The sequence below is a fragment of the Callithrix jacchus genome, chromosome 10 (genome assembly GCF_049354715.1).
Source record: "Callithrix jacchus isolate 240 chromosome 10, calJac240_pri, whole genome shotgun sequence".
Lineage (NCBI taxonomy): Eukaryota > Metazoa > Chordata > Mammalia > Primates > Cebidae > Callithrix > Callithrix jacchus.
In genome coordinates this window covers 131,633,113-131,648,705 of record NC_133511.1, presented here as the reverse complement: position 1 = coordinate 131,648,705, position 15,593 = coordinate 131,633,113, and the positions used below count along the sequence as shown (strand labels likewise).

Here is a 15,593-nt window from a genome sequence, read left to right as displayed (position 1 = left end):
GTGGCCTAGACCCAGAGGTGTCCAGTGTCTGAGGACTTTGGGAAGGGAGGCCAGGGCAGAGGCAGAGCAGAAGCCCGGTGCTGGGTGGGAGTGGTGAGCACACGGGGGCGAGCAGCCCCCATGCCCTGGTGATTGATGCATTCTCCAGCGTATTCATTGCCGTTGGCTTCTGTTACACCTGGCCAGGCCTGGTGCAGCTAGGTGCTCACAAGCTTTCCAGCATCCCACTTTCACAAGGCAGGATGATGGCTCCGGCTCGAATCTCAGGGGCTGCCTGACTGCAGAAACCGCTGCGACAAGGCTTGGCCTTGATGGACAGGGCCAGCAGTGGACAGTCCTCGGGTCCTGGAGTCTTCTCTGCTCAACCGTGCTGGGCCGCTGAGACCCCAGTGTGTGTGTGTGCGTGGGGGGTGAGGGAGACTCTGGATGCAGCCCCATCACTTCCCAGCGGAAATCCCCTTCTAAAATCCACTTTCTAAGTCCATTCCTTCATTTCACAAAACACAAAAATCCCTGTCCTCCTAGAGCTGACACTCCAGGTAGGAACACAAAACCTACACGATACGTAGGATAATACAGTAAATACGTATATGAACGTCAATGCACGACACGCGTGTGACACCGTGCAGTGGCACTACGTCTGCTATACACACACGTCTGCCAGGTGTGGCGGCACGTGCCTGCGGTCCCAGATACTGGAGAGGCTGCGGCGGGGGTTCGAGGCTTGGGCCTAGGAGTTCCGGGACGCAGTGAGCTATCAGGTTGCCTGGAAATCAGCAAAAACCGCCATTACTTTTGCCCCAACCCGGTATGATTGAGCCACTGCAGTCCAGCCCGGGCCGCAGGGAGACCCCCCCCAGCTCCAATAAATCAGTACATGTGTTTATGATACACACATTTATACACATTTGCCCACGATGCACACACGTGTAACACGGTTTGATGGACAGGCAAACCTAGGAGGGGAGAGCAGAGACGGGCTGCTGGGCATGGAGCCCAGGCTTCCCCGGTGCATGAAAGGGGCCTGGGGAAGTCTGATTGACGACTGGCCATTCGAAAACCCCAAGGACTAAGGGGGCGGCCCCCAAGACGTCTGGAGAAAATGCGCTCCAGACAATGAGGCTGCCCAGCAAGCCAGGAAGAGTGGGGGGGGGGGGGCGTGCTTGGAAAGTTCTAGAAGCAGCAGGAAAGCCAGGTAGCCGCGGGGGAGTCGGGGAGGGGAGGGGAGGAGGTCAGGGAAGCAAGGCAGGCGCAGGAGGGGGTCGCGGGTGGCGCTCGCGCGGGGCAGCTCTGGGCCCCTCCTCGGTGAGTCGGGCGCCATGACAGCCTCCTGCGCGGAGGGCGGGGTCCGCCGTCAATGTTGGGGGTGGGGTGTCTGTTAACCACAAAAGAGGAGCTGGGACGGGAGGGGGTGCGGGAGGCCTCGACGGCGGCCCGGAGGTGCGGCCACAGCGCCCGCCCATGGGTGGGATGGGTGCGGGCGACGGACCCACGGGTGCCGCGTCACGTCGCCGCGGGGGAGGCCGTGGGAGCAGCGGGGTCAGGCGGGGCCGTCTGCGCTGCGCAGGGCGCCTGGGGGGCCGGGACGGGGGACCGAGGACGGAGATGGAACCGCACGGGGCGGCGGCGGGAGGAGGGAAAACCCCACACGGGGAAGCGGCCGGACCCGTCAGGGCGGCAAAGGCAGACGGCGGAGAAACGGGCGGGAACGGCGCGGCCGGGCGTCCCTGAGGAGAGTCGCGGCCGGAAACGCTCCGCTCCCGCCTTCCGCTTCCTTCCGGCCCCGCCCTGAACTCCCTCCCGACGGCGGCCGGGCCGGGGTCTCACCCGCGTGGGGGACCCTTTTCCCGAGTCCTCAGGCCGCGGGGAGGGCGCCCCCCCAAACACGGCTCGGGGGCCACGAACGCCGGGCCCGGGACGCGACCACCAGGCCCCGCCGGCGGGGACCGAGGGGAGCCCGGACTGCAGCCCGAGGCCACGTCCCACCCCGCGGCCCAGCGCCCGCCCCGGCCCTCGGGGGCGGGGACCGCGGACCTTCCTGGTGGCGCCGCGGCCGGGCAGCTCCTCCTTCCTCCCTCCCGGACCCGCGCGGAGCAGACGGACGCGGGTTCCCGCGCTGGCGCCCGGCGACCTGGTGGGGGGGGGCTGCGGTGAGTCCCAGAGGCCCCGGCCCGTCCCGCTCCCCGCCGCGCCAGCCTCCCCTCCGCTGCCCGCCCAGCCCCCCCACCCAGAGAATCTGAGACCCCATCCTCCCCCGACACCCCCGCCCGCCCACGGCCCCGACAGCCCCGCCCCTGCCCCGACACCCCCGCCCGCCCACTGCCCCGACACCCCCGCCCGCCCACGGCCCCGACAGCCCCGCCCCTGCCCCGACACCCCCACCCACCCACTGCCCCGACACCCCCACCCACCCACGGCCCCGACACCCCCACCCGCCCACGGCCCCGACACCCCCACCCGCCCAGCGCCCCGTCTCCTCAGTGCCCCTGGCAGCCCGACTCCCCATCCCCCACCCTCACATACCCCCCACTCCCCCCCCCCACACCCCCGCCCCACCCTACACACACCCACACTCCCCTCCCCCCCACATACTCCCTACTCCACCCCACACACACCCACACTCCCCTTCCCCCCCACATACCCCCTACTCCACCCCCCACACACACCCACACTCCCCTTCCCCCCCCACACACACACAGGGTCCACCTCCTTTCCCCCACTTCCACTCCCCTCCAGCCTGGCGGGCCGACCACAGAAGGTGGGGCGAGGCGGGGGTTGCGGGGTCGTGTTTGGACAGCAGGGTTAGGGTTGGACTTCTGAGGGGCCCCGTGGGACACACAAGCTTGGGGACTCTGCTGGGTTCCTGGAGATCAGCTCTCCGGGTTCGAGCATCTCAGAGCTGAGCTCCTGTCCTGGGTGTTTTCCTCCTAGGAGGGGCCTCAGGAAAACCGGGGCGCCCAGCTGGTTCCGCAACTCCCCCCACTTCTGAGGGAGGCTTCAGAGGATGATGGACGGCCTCAAGAAGGAGGCCCAGCCGGTCCCCGGGCCCCTGACCCCCAGCAGGCCACCCTGGCCTAGCAGCATTTCCATGGAGGACCCCACCACGTTTGCTGCGCACTGGCTGCCCAGTGACCCCCGCCTCTTGGCCACTGTGACCAACGCATTCCTGGGCACACGAGTGTTTCACCACGCGCTGCATGTGAGCGGCGTGTACAATGGTGCTGGCGGGGACACGCACCGGGCAATGCTGCCCAGCCCCCTCAACGTCAGGCTGGAGGCCCCTGCAGGGATGGGGGAGCAGCTGACCGAGACCTTCGCCCTGGACACCAACACAGGTATCACACCTGGCCTGCCCCACCCCTGCCCCAGGCATCGTTCCAGGTGGGGGGCACAGCCGCAAATGCCCCCAGCACCTCCTGAGTGTACAGGGGACGTTTCACTGAGACAGGAGGCCCCAGAGGCCCTCAGGGTCCCCCGCCCTCGGCCTAGAGGCCACCTGGACAGGGCAGCAGCCCGAGGCCCCCGAGGCAGCTGTAGCTTCCGAAAATGAGCAGCCGAGCGTCGGAATGGATCTGCCCCGTGGAGGGGAGAGGCGGCCCGGGGGTCCACTCCTGGCCCAGGAGGCGGCAGCTTGGCAACCCCTCTCGAGTGGTCCTGTCTTCCCTTCTGCCTCCGCAGGCTCCTTTCTTCACACCCTGGAGGGCCCCCACTTCCGGGCCTCCCAGTGCATCTATGCGCACCGCACACTGCCCCACGTCCTGGCTTTCCGTGTGTCCATCGCCCGCCTGGCTGCGGGGAGCGGGCCCATCACGCTGCTGCTGCCGTCAGCCTTCTCCCCGGAAAGCCCAGACCTGGACCTGCATCTGGGTCCTGACTTCCAGGGAGCCCGGTAAGGAGGGGGCTGGGTCTGCAGCCAGGGAGCCCAGGGAGGGAGCTCATCGTTGAGACACGGCCACACTCTACACTCGCAGGTACCTGTACGGCCACACGCTCACCCCGGAGCAGCCCGGGGGGCCGCAGCAGGAGGTGCACATGCTGTGGACACCCACGCCCCCAGACCTGACACTTGGGGAAGGCGAGGAGGAGGAGACCTGGGACTTCCTGACCGTGGTGGGTGGCAGCCAGGCCGAAGCTCAGGCCTGCCTCGAGGAAGCCCTTCGGCTGCAGGCAGGGGGAGCTCTGTACGCGGCCCACGCACTGGCCTGGGCCCAGCTCTGGGCAGAATGTGGCTTGGACGTGGTGGGGCCCCTGCCCCTGCGCCAGGCCCTGCGTGGCTCCCTCTACTACCTGCTCAGTGCCCTGCCCCAGCCCAAGGCCCCAGGATACATCTGCCATGGCCTCAGTCCTGGGGGCCTCTCCAATGGGAGCCGTGAGGAATGCTACTGGGGCCACGTCTTCTGGGACCAGGTGAGCGTTGTACACCCAGCACCAGGCACACAGCAGGTGACGCACAGAGGTCCCCTGCCCCTGCCCCTGCCCTCCCTGGGATCAGGGCTGTGGTTGGGAAGCACAGGGACTGTGGCACACGGGAAGAGGCCTACAGAAGGTGGTGTCTCAGCAGGAGGGTGTGGAGGAGTGATCTCGGTGAGGGGAATGGAAGGTGTGGAGACCAGAGCTGAGAGGGCCTGAGGCCCCCACCAGGGCCAGGGGAGGGGCCCCCACCAGGGAGGGAAGGGCTGCAGGCCCAGGTCTCCAGGGTTTCTGCACAGCTGTGTGGCGCTTGGAGTTTACCTGAGGGCCAGCAGAGCTGCAGAGACTTTGATCAGGAGGGGACCTCTGGGCACTGGGAAGACCTGTGGGGCTACTGCGTGGAGCCTGGAGCTGGAGGCCAAAGAGGGTGATGGGGACACCGAGGGCACAAGGGAGGGGGCATGGTGGCTGCTGGGCGTGGAGGTGTGGAGAGTGAGAGCTGGGACTGCTCCATCATTGTCTAAGCCTTCCCATGCTGGTGCTGTGGCCCTTTTCTCTGATGAGGCTCCCAGAGGCCAAGTCATTACTGCAGGTCGGTCGGCCTGAGGCTACCCACGTCCACATTCGGCCGGAGCCTCTGGGCACACGAACACCGGCTGGGGAGCCAAAGTGTGGGGCTGAGGACCAGAACAAAGGGAGCATCTGAGCTGGAGACAGAACTGGGTGGGCAGGTGGAGAGGGCCTGCAGATCTGAGTGGGCAGCAGAGGAGGAACCCAGAAGGCGCCAGCAGTAGAGCTGTGCCAGGGGGAAATGTGGCCAGGCGGGAGGGAGACGTGAGAGCCTGTCCAGTGCTTGAACAAGGGACCGTGCTCTCAGGACCTCTGGATGTTCCCGAATATCCTGATGTTCCACCCAGAGGCTGCCAGGGCCATCCTGGAGTACCGCATCCGCACCCTGGGCGGGGCCCTGGAGAATGCCCAGAACCTGGGCTACCAGGTGAGGGGACCTGGGCACTGGCCTGCAGAGCCCTGCAGCCTCCACACCCCTCCCAGCCTGTATCCCTCTCCGCGGGCCCCACTCTGGCCACTGGCAGGGCCTGCAACCCCCCCCCACCAACCCCTCCCCAGGCCTGTGTTCCTCTCCCTGGGCCCCTCTCTGGACAGAGCTGAGATGTCCTGGATTCTCCACCCTGAGGCTTGAGGGGCCTCAGCAGGGCTGGGACCCTGCTCTGGCCCAGGACCCCTTGGGGTCAGCCCCCAGATCAGCACATGGTGAAAACTGGGCAGAAGGAGAAAAACTCCCAGCAGTACTGCCCACCGGGGGACCTGGAACAGGCTGTGCCCCCTCTTCCGGGGGGGGACATGGGAAAGTTGTTGGGCCACCTCTCCCCTCCAACAAGATCAAGTCTGCCTGTCTCCACCCCTCAGGGAGCCAAGTTTGCCTGGGAGAGTGCAGTTTCCGGCCTGGAGGTCTGCCCTGAGGACATTTACGGGGCCCAGGAGGTCCACGTCAATGGGGCTGTGGTACTGGCCTTTGAGCTGTACTACCACGCCACCCAGGTGAGGCGTGGTGTGCCCACCATTCCTGCAAGCGTGGCCAGGCAGCTGGTGTAGCCACACCCACTCTGCGTGGCTTCCTGTTTGGGGCCAGTCCTGGGAAGCTGGCCGAGGATGGGTGTCTCAGTGCCAGGCCTTGCTTCTGCGCACAGACAGGCCACTGGGAACGACGGTGACCAGGGCTCTGGCCTCTGTCCCGCCTCCTGCCCCCCAGGACCTGCAGCTCTTTCGAGAGGCTGGTGGCTGGGACGTGGTCAGTGCTGTGGCGGAGTTCTGGTGTAGCCGTGTGGAGTGGAGCCCCAGAGAGGAGCAGTACCACCTGAGGGGTGAGGGCCATGGTGGGGAAGAAGGGATTTCCCGGATTCAGCAGATGATTTTCAGGCACCTCACGTGTGCAGGCCCCACGCTGACTGCTGCGTGGAGGGAAGGTCTCTGAGACTCTGCACTGAGCACCGTCTTGGACTTGTGTGTCCAGGAGTCATGTCCCCCGACGAGTACCATTCAGGGGTCAACAACTCTGTATATACCAACGTCCTGGTCCAGAACAGGTGAGACACAAGTCCCTCACCTCACCCCACCCCCCACCCCAGCTGGAGACCCGCCCCAGTGCCCCCACTCGGCGGGCAGCAGCTGGAAGCCCAGGGGTCACAGCCTCCCTCACCCACCTCCACCCCCAGCCTGCGCTTTGCTGCTGCCCTGGCCCAGGACCTGGGACTGCCCGTCCCCCGCCAGTGGCTGGCCGTGGCTGACAGCATCAAGGTGCCCTTTGATGTAGAACAGAACTTCCACCCGGAGTTCGATGGATATGAGCCTGGTGAGTGTGGGTGGACCCCTCCAAGGCCTCCTTCGCCCCTACGGTAGAGACCTCGAGTCTGTCCTGGAACGCCTGCCACCCCCAAACCTGCACCCACCCGCCATCACCAGCACCTCCCCATAGGAGAGACAGTGAAGCAGGCAGACGTTGTGCTCCTGGGATACCCCGTCCCCTTCTCCCTGATTCCTGAGGTTCGAAGGAAAAACCTGGAGATTTACGAGGCTGTGACATCCCCCCAGGGCCCCGCCATGACCTGGGTGAGCAGCCTGGGGTGGGGAGCTCCTGCCCCAGTGGCCTCAGTCTCTGCCCTCACAGTCAGCTTCACCCCTTCGCATCCTCTTACCTCTGACCCCAGAGCATGTTTGCTGTGGGCTGGATGGAGCTGAAGGACACGGTGCGGGCCCGGGACCTCCTGGATAGGAGCTTTGCCAACACGGCTGAGCCCTTCAAGGTCAGCCTGGCCACGCCTGCCTCCCACTGGGCCCCTCATGGTGGGAGTGGAGCCAGGCCCCAGAGCGGGCACAGCAGGGTGCTGCCCTGGAGCTTCCAGCCGGACCTTGGACAGCAGCCCAGAGAGGACGGTGTCCTGGGGGTCCTGGTGTCAGCTGCCTTTGCCCCTGCAGGTGTGGACAGAGAACTCGGACGGGTCAGGCGCTGTGAACTTCCTGACGGGCATGGGGGGCTTCCTGCAGGCGGTGCTCTTCGGGTGCACGGGGTTCAGGCAAGTGCAGAGGCTGGCAGAGGGCAGCCCATACCCCCACCTGCCACCTCACAGACCTCTCATCCCACAGGCTCACCCGATTGGGTGTGACCTTCGACCCTTTGTGCCCATTGGGCATCTCCAGAGTGAGCGTCTCCGGCATCTTCTACCAGGGGAACAAGCTCAACTTCTCTTTCTCTGAGGACTCCGTGACAGTGGAGGTCACAGCCCGAGCAGGGCCCTGGGCTCCCCCTCTGGAGGCTGAGCTGTGGCCATCCCAGGCCCGGCTCGCCCTGCCGCCAGGTAGAAGACCATGCCAGCCCCAAAGAGCCCAGGCGCCTGTGGCCACAGGCCATCCCCCAGGCTGTCCCCCTCACCCCCAGGGTGCCTCCCTCCCCCTGCAGGACGCAAGGCCTCCTTTCCCCGCTCGGCTGGCCGGATACAAAGGTCGCCCCCGAAGCTGCCTGGAAGCTCCAGCTCCAAGTTTCCTGGGAGGACTTTTTGAAGATAGTAGGTACCTGCTCCAGAGTCCGAAGGGTCCCTCTGGGGCACCCTTGGTCCCTCCTGCCCCACTGAGTCACTCACCCTGGAACCTGCCCTTGAATAATCAGGAGTGTTGGCTTCAGAAATGTCTTTGGGGCCTTCCCTGTATCCTCTCCTTCTGCATGCACCTCTCCTGGACACCCTGCTAGCCTGCCATCCCACGTGCAGCCAGGCGCCCAAGGAAAGTCCACGCTTCTTGGCCTAAAGTTCAACGCTTTTTGACCCTGGCCTGAACCCCTCCCATGGGCTTCCCCATGGCATCTCCACACCACGTCTGCCTGCCCTGTGGACGGATGCCATCACCCACCATCCCAGGGCACCGCCCCACGCTCCTGAAGGCAGGGTCTGAGCCTGCATCACCTCTGGCCTCTCATCCCCTTCTCCCTGAGTGCCTCAGTCACTGCGACCTGCAGCTCTCTCTGCTGAGAGGGCAGAGAGGCAGGTGCAGAGCTCAGTGTGGACAGCAGGGATAAGGGGCGTGAAGGAAGGGACTCGGCCACCTTCGGAATTCCTCAGGACTCTGAGGTGCAGCTTTGCCAAAAAGGAGCTTTTCCCTTCACGCAGTTGAGGGTCCAGCATGCTGGGATTTGATCTCAGTCCCAGGCTCCTGGCCACTCTGGGCAGCCCTAATCCGCTCAGGTGGCCTCTTCCCACAGTGTGGGGTGTGATGGCTCTTTCCTCAGCCACACAGCTTGTGAGGAGAGAGGTGGGAAGTGGGGAGTCACCAGAGAACGGGACAGAGGGACCTGAGGGCCAGACCCCAGCATTCTCCACTGACCAGCCAGAGGGACTGGAGCCAGATGTGCATGGGTTCAAGGCCCTGCCCAGCCTCAGCCCCAGGGTTGGGTCGTCAGCAGTTTCCTAAGAACAAGATGCGATGGCGTCTGCTGCTGAAACCCTGATGAGGACCAGGACGCCTGCACCACGTCAGCCTGAGGAATTAAAGCTTTGGTGTCAGGAAGAGCATTATTCCTCTAAGGAGCCAGTGTGCTTCCTTCCTTCTGAAGTAAGGACGGTGCCCTGGGTCCCACTTCCCTTTTCACTTGGGTCGGGCAGCGTGGGTCCCCTCGAATCTGCACCTCCCCTGCGCTGGCTTTGCGGCTGCACCCTTTCCTCGAGAGGAGACTCCAGGGAGGGAGGGAGGCAGGCAAGGACGCCTGTGCGGCTCTGAGGATCAGGATGCCAGTGTCTCCCTGGGCCTGTCTCCTTGTCTCTGCCACCTTCTGTGGCTGCCAGGAGCTGCATGTGGGGGATGAGTGTGCTGGGGACTCACACGGCCGGGACCGGCACTCAGAGGTCTGCCAGCTCTCGGCTCCCCGGACAGGACCTGTGTAGAGTGCAGGTGGCCGAGACCGGTGGACACCACATGTCTTACACCTGTCGTGACATAAGCCTGGGGCCAGCAGACCGTCTCATCCCTGGGGACACGTATCCAGCCACATGTGGGCTGACTCCCTCCCAGCCTCTGCACCCAACAGTTTGGTCCCTTCTCCTGGGGCCTGGGGCTGCCATACTCTCCCAAGCCAGGCACAGGTGGGCACACTGCCCTTGTCCTTGGTCCACGTGGGACTGGCCCTGTCTGTCTCCAGTGCCCAGCATAGCCTCCACACACCTGCCTCCAGGGCTGGCTGGGCTGCAGGCATACCACAGATGGGGGTGCAGCCCAGGGCTCCAAGTAGACCAACTAGATAAAGATTCCCACCCCAACCCAGGGAGGGCAGGCAGGCAGGGGGGATCCCTGGGGAGGGAAAGGCCCCTGGGTGGGGGGCTCAGAACCCCGGGCCACTCTGCGGTTACAGCCCCTGCAGTTATCCCAGCAGGGGCGGCCTCCACGAGGCGTCAGGGTGTGTGTGTCCCTGGCACCCTCCCATCACCCGTCCAGGGTGTGTGGGGGAGACTGTGGTATGCAGTGCATGTAAACACGAAAAACACGCACTGGGGGACTCAGAAGACTCTGCACGCACGCCCGTTTTGTCTTTCTGGATACAGCTGTGCGTGTGGGGAGGGGGAGCTGTGATCCTGCGCCATGTGGATGATGTGTGTGTCCAGCCCCACCCATGGGATGGTCCCCACCCTGCCTTCCCAGACACCCCCACTGGCCCAAGAGGAAGGGAAGCCACCATGGGGACTAGGATTTCTCAGAATTAAAGGGGACCCAGGGTCATGGGGACAGGCAGCATGACCCAGAAGGAAGGAGGCACACACCAGAGGACTCCCACGCAGACTTTGGGCACACGTGGAGTTGGGACACATGGGACACACCCGCAATGTTCTGGATCACAGGCCGCTAAACCACAGTAGCAGAAATCAAAGGCCTGGTTCCCAAACTTCAGCCTAAAATACTCTGGGCCTCCGCCCCAGAAGCCACAGGCCGCCCAGTGACAGAGAAGGGGCCTGTCAGGACTTGGTCAAGCAGAACAGCGGAGCTGCAGAGCTGCCGGGGGACCTCCTGCCGTTGACTCGGTGTCGCCCCGTGGCATTTGGCTTCAGTGATCCCTAGGGCAGCTCCTTCCCCTATGCTGGGCAGGAAGGAGACCCAGGAGGCATTTTCTGAAACCAGGCACTTTTAATTGTGAAAGGAAGGATCCTGGAATGTGGAGGGAGGGGCAGGGAGGGCAGAGTTAGGGGCTGGGAGCCCTCAGGTTAGGGTGAGGCCCCTGGGGTCCGACTGGGTTAGCGTTAGGTACCCATGTTGGGGCTCGAGGGCCCCAGGGTCAGGATGGGGCAGGGATGGAGGCCCCACAGAAGGGCCAGGCTCAGGGGAGCACCCTGGGATCAGTGTCCTGGGGCTTGGGGCCTCCATCAGGGCCCAGCCTGTCAGTCATAGTCCCCATCCTCAAACTTCGTGCTGAAGAAGGTGGCGGAGTCCTTGGCCAGCCGGGCCAGGTGCAGGGCGCCGGTCACCACCAACCCCAGGAGCAGCAGCGGCGGCACCAGCGTCCACATCGCAGCCAGGATGTTGTAGCACTTGGCTTTGGAGCCGAAACGCCGGGCTGCTTCCAGGTCCCCAGCCACCTTCTGATCCCGGGCCTGCAGGGTGGCCACAGGGCCAGATGTCTATGTGTACTCAGGGCCTGGGGCCCCTTCCCACCCCCACCCCGGGCCCCTAGAAGGCCCCAAAATCTAGATGGAGAGGTGTGACCTGAGGAGGCACTCCCTGGGGCCCCAGCTATGGACACAGGGACCATCCCAGGCCAGTGTGACCCTGTAAGAGCTCTATGGGTGGAGGTCCCCCAGGGTGCTGGGACACCCTCCACCCTGCCACTCAGGAGCTAAAGTCAAAGGGGGCCCTGTTGAAGAAGCCGATAGCATGTGAATCCCCTTGATGACACATCTCTCTGGGTGCCTCCCAGTGGCCTCTGTGCTCTCGGGTGGGCCAGACTGCCTTAAGAAGAGGCCCCTGTGTTCAATGGAGAAGCCCCGTGGCCTCACCTCTGAGGGGCTCTTTCTGGGCCATGCTGATGGAGTCACCTTCACAAGTGGTGCCCACAGAGACCCTCGCTGGCAAGCAGAGCCCCCTGCGGCCCCCAATAGGGCAAGGACCCCTGAGAAGCTCCCCACGCCCTGCCCCCTGCTCCCTCCCCCCCCCCACCTTGGTGAAGTAGGGGTGGAGCCCCACGCCCACCTTGATGGAGTAAGCCAGTGCCAGGAATCCAAGGCAGCACAGGTTCAGGTAGAGGGTGCTGAACACCGACCAGATCAGGTGGTCCCGAGGTGGGGGCTGTGGGGCCCCCAGTGTGAGGGCTGTGTGGGCGCCGGCCTTGCTGGGCGTGGGGGCCCGGGGGTCCTCTCGGGGATACGCCGTGTCCATGGGTTCCAGCGCCGTCTCTTCCACACTCAGACAAGCTGGGAGGGTGGGCACCAGCTCCCTTATAGCCCGGCCACCCCTCCCGGCCCAGCCCCTCAGCGCTATATTTAACACAAATTACAGCCTGCAGGCTGAGGGTGTGGTCCGCCCCTCAGCCCCCACCCCAGGGAGCCCCTGTTTGAGGCTGCCTCGGACCACCCAGCAGGGCCCCTCCTGATGGACATCCCACCAGGGAGCCCCCTCCTTGGAAGGTGACTGCCTGGCAGTGGCAGAGACCCCCCCCCCAATACACCCTACCCCTATCAAAGACTGCTGGCCAAGTGGGCAGTGGGCAGTGGGCAGACCATTGGCCAGAGCCCCCCGCCAAGCCAAGAGGAGTTGGAGGTGCTGCCTCAGGGCCATGGGCCTCACAATTCAGGGATATACAGGAGCCCCCTCCTCAGAACCAGAGCTGCTGAAACCACAGCCCGTGTATTCCCAGGACTCCCAACTCCACTCTGTCCCTGACACTCTCGGAGCACGAGCTCCAGGCCCCAGGAGCACAGGCATCCCTCCAAATGAACAGGGAGGGCAGCTGTCACAGGGCACCTGAGAAGGAGAGAACCTCACGGGGAGCGGGGAGATGGGGTGCAGTCTGCAAGGGGCCGGCAGGGGGACCCCCAGGGACCAGTGACAGCTGTTAACCCTGGTGTCAGGGATCAGGGAGCCTTTGGACTCCTGCGATGGATGAACCCCTCCTCAGCCTCCTTCCTGCCCTCCTAATCCCAGAATGTCCATGGTAAGGGGTCCTGTTAGGGCTCGAGGTCCACCCCAGTCTTGTCTCCCTGGCTGTAAATGCCTCTGTACGCTGATGGCTCGCATTCATGTCTTTAGCCCAGACTTCCCCTTAAAACAGTGGTGTGGGTCCCCAGCTCTGGACTCACACACCCAGTGCCTGGTCTGTGCAGAAGGCTCACTGGACCCCCACCCACTCCCCGACAATCCTCCAGCCATGGTGCTCCTGCACCCACCCTGCCAGAAGACTCAGCTTCCCAGTCTCCCAGCCGGCCACACTCTCGAGGGCCTGTGACCAAGCTGCCCTCTCCTCCTCCAGGACCCGCACTGGCCACCTCTAGGGGATGGTTGGGTGGGGGGTTCCTTCCTGCTGTTGAGCCTGTGGACCCCAAACATCTGAGACAAGCCTCAGCTGATGTAGAAAGTTTATTTTGCCAAGGTTGAGGACGTGCCCGTGACAGCCTCAGGAGCTCCGGACCACATGTGCCCAAGGGGGTCAGAGCGCAGTTTGGTTTTATACACTCTAGGGAGACAGGAGACTCAGTCAACATATGTAGGACGAACAAGCTGGTTCAGTCTGGAAAGGTGGGACCATGCAAAGCAAGTGGGGGAGGGTTGAAGGGCTCCTAGGTAGATCAGAGACAAATGGTTGCATTCTTTTGAGTTTCTGATTAGCTTCTTTAAAGGAGGCAATTGGAGATTGCTTTCATCTCAGTGGGCAGAGGGGCGATGGCCCTAAGCAGTCCCCTGTGTGACTCTTTCCTTTAGCGATTTTGGCACCTCAAGATTTACTTTCCTTTCACACGCGCCTCGAGAGTCTGTTCTCACTGCTGCAGAGTGATGACATTAAGACGGAAGACAGGTGTGTCCCTCCTGTGCCCACAACACTGCAGTGCTCCAGGTGTCAACTTAAAATATCCGAGGCAGGCCTCATCAACTCAGAAAGCTGATTTATTTTGCCAAGGTTAAGGACATGCCCGTAGCGGATCCTCAGGAGGTTCTGATGTGCTCGAGGTGTTCAGGCCACAGCTTTTATACGTTTTAGGGAGACATGAGACGTCCATCAATATGTGTGAGATGTACATTGGTTCTGTTCAGAAGGACAACTCGGCAAGTGGCAGCTTCCAGGTCATAGGTAAATACGAGAGAAAAGGTTGCATTCTTTTGAGTCCTGGTTCAGCTTTTCACTGAATACACAATTTGGTCTGGCTCAGTGAAACTGCATTTTTACATAGACAATAGGGCAGAGGAAGCCATCAGATATGCGTTAGTCTCAGGTGAGCGGAGGGATAACTTTCTGTCTTGCACCTATGAAGGTAAATTATCAGTTTACGGTGCCAGGGAGAAATTCACCAGAACCGCTTTAAGGTAACATCTTGGCCGGGCGCGGTGGCTCATGCCTGTAATCCCAGCACTTTGGGAGGCCGAGGCGGGTGGATCATGAGGTCAAGAGATCGAGACCACCCTGGGCAACAAGGTGAAACCCCGTCTCTACTAAAGATACCGAAAATTAGCTGGGCATGGTGGCGCGTGCCTGTAATCCCAGCTACTCGGGAGGCTGAGGCAGGAGAACTGCATGAACCCAGGAGGCGGAGGTTGCAGTGAGCCGGGATCACGCCATTGCACTCCAGCCTGGGTAACAAGCGAAACTCCGTCTCAAAAAAAAAAAAAAAAGGTAACATCTTGAGACCCGCAAGGAATTTCTTGGTGGGCAAATTGTGAGGGAGGCACGTAGCTGCTTAATCTCTGTAGTTCTCTTATTCAGAAATAAAATGGGAGGCTGTCTTGCTTGAGTCCAAGCCCCCAGCTTCACTTTGTTTCTTGGCTTAGTGACTTTGGAACCCCAAGATTTATTTTCCTTTCACAAAGGGAAACTGGAATAACTAGGCCCTGGAATGACCCACAAGGCCTGTGAGGGGCTCCGGTCCACGTTCCCAAGAGGAGATTTGTGTGTAGAACATTATCGGGGTCTCTGCAGAAAGGAGACAAGGAAGCCAGAGGTGAAGCCGAGCTGCGTTACAGCTGGTGCAGCGGGGATAGCCAGGACGGGCGGGAGGTCTGGGCCCCTCCACTCGGGCCGTTGAGCATTCACCGGAAGCAGGATGTGACCTCGAGGATGCATGACCCTGAATGACCTCAGTGACAACCAGCTCCCCGAGCCACATGTCCACAAGTCCAGCTGCTGGTAAGGAGGCCTCTGTTTTTGAACATAGGTGGGAACCTGCCTCTATTGTATGCGTAAGAACACTGCTGTAGGGCCTCAGCCCCACTGGGTCGTGGAGTGTCCCCTACCCTGTGCTGAGGTGCAGGATCTGAGAAGTAAAGAGACAGGACACAGAAGGACTGGTGAAGAACATCTGGACTCGGGGGCCCCCTCTGCTCTCTTATGAGCAGAGACAGGTGAGGCCCCGAACATCCAGGAGCATCTCTATTTATTAGAAATAAGCAAGGGGAAGACTCATGAGTGAGATCATCACCTGCAGGCTTAGTGACAGGGCAGACGTAATCACATGAGTCACAAGCAAGGCGGCCACCCCATTATGTCATCTGGGCAGAAAGGTGGGCTGTATGCAGTAGGGGGCCATGCCGTGCACAGAAGTAGAGGGTCGTGTACAGAAAAGGGGTCCACCCCCGTTAGGTCACCAAGGCAAGGAGGTGGGCCATGTGCAACAGGCGTCATGCACAACACTTCTTACCTGGGGCTGGAGCCTTCAAAGGGTTTCTAATAGAAGGATACTGTATGCCATTGCGGTGGGAGCTGACAGACTTGTGCTCTTCTCTTAAGATACTTATGGGAGGATGATTTGAGCCAGCACAGAAGTGAGAAAAGACCGACAGGATGAACAGCTGCCTTGACTGGTCACACCACAGGGTTCTTCTCCCTCGGTTACTTCCAGGATCTCAGGCCTGAGGCCGACTTTCCACAGGAACTGGATGCAGGTGCCACAGCTCCTCTATCAGGAGGGGAGGCTCCTGCTCCAAGCCTG

At 62.5% G+C, this 15,593-nt stretch overlaps 2 protein-coding genes across 9 annotated transcripts; one reads left to right on the top strand and one right to left on the bottom strand.

Annotated features, from left to right (window-relative positions):
- The first annotated feature begins 1,214 nt into the window (after window positions 1–1,214).
- PGGHG (protein-glucosylgalactosylhydroxylysine glucosidase) lies at window positions 1,215–8,993 on the top strand. 8 transcript variants are annotated; one of them, XM_035263968.3, is made up of 15 exons: window positions 2,031–2,150; window positions 2,932–3,335; window positions 3,679–3,889; window positions 3,972–4,407; window positions 5,288–5,407; window positions 5,839–5,970; window positions 6,182–6,293; window positions 6,443–6,515; window positions 6,645–6,781; window positions 6,905–7,038; window positions 7,137–7,232; window positions 7,405–7,502; window positions 7,573–7,784; window positions 7,886–7,991; window positions 8,708–8,993. In XM_035263968.3, exons 2-14 carry the CDS (start codon window positions 3,005–3,007, stop codon window positions 7,984–7,986), a joined length of 2,193 nt encoding a protein of 730 aa, XP_035119859.3. In that variant the 5' UTR covers window positions 2,031–2,150; window positions 2,932–3,004; the 3' UTR covers window positions 7,987–7,991; window positions 8,708–8,993. The 8 variants fall into 8 exon arrangements, 5 of the variants coding, with proteins under 5 accessions (XP_078198031.1, XP_035119859.3, XP_035119857.3 ...); XM_035263966.3 differs by having other exon boundaries at window positions 8,174–8,993; XM_078341904.1 differs by having other exon boundaries at window positions 7,886–7,995.
- Window positions 8,994–10,571: 1,578 nt separating this feature from the next.
- IFITM5 (interferon induced transmembrane protein 5) lies at window positions 10,572–11,867 on the bottom strand. Its single transcript, XM_002755705.4, has 2 exons — window positions 11,650–11,867; window positions 10,572–11,054 (listed from the first exon to the last, which is right to left on the bottom strand). The coding sequence occupies exons 1-2, from the start codon at window positions 11,833–11,835 to the stop codon at window positions 10,842–10,844; spliced, it is 399 nt and encodes a 132-aa protein (XP_002755751.1). The 5' UTR covers window positions 11,836–11,867; the 3' UTR covers window positions 10,572–10,841.
- Between the last annotated feature and the right edge of the window lie 3,726 nt (window positions 11,868–15,593).

Bases quoted from the DNA above. Each gene is read 5' to 3' on its own strand.
- PGGHG (XM_078341905.1), top strand. From the start codon at position 3,005: ATGATGGACGGCCTCAAGAAGGAGGCCCAGCCGGTCCCCGGGCCCCTG. The intron at 4,408-5,287 runs GTGAGCGTTGTA...CCGTGCTCTCAG, and splicing joins GCCACGTCTTCTGGGACCAG to GACCTCTGGATGTTCCCGAA. The intron at 7,233-7,404 runs GTCAGCCTGGCC...TTGCCCCTGCAG, and splicing joins ACACGGCTGAGCCCTTCAAG to GTGTGGACAGAGAACTCGGA.
- IFITM5 (XM_002755705.4), bottom strand. From the start codon at position 11,835: ATGGACACGGCGTATCCCCGAGAGGACCCCCGGGCCCCCACGCCCAGC. The intron at 11,055-11,649 runs GTGGGCGTGGGG...GCCACCCTGCAG, and splicing joins CACTGGCTTACTCCATCAAG to GCCCGGGATCAGAAGGTGGC.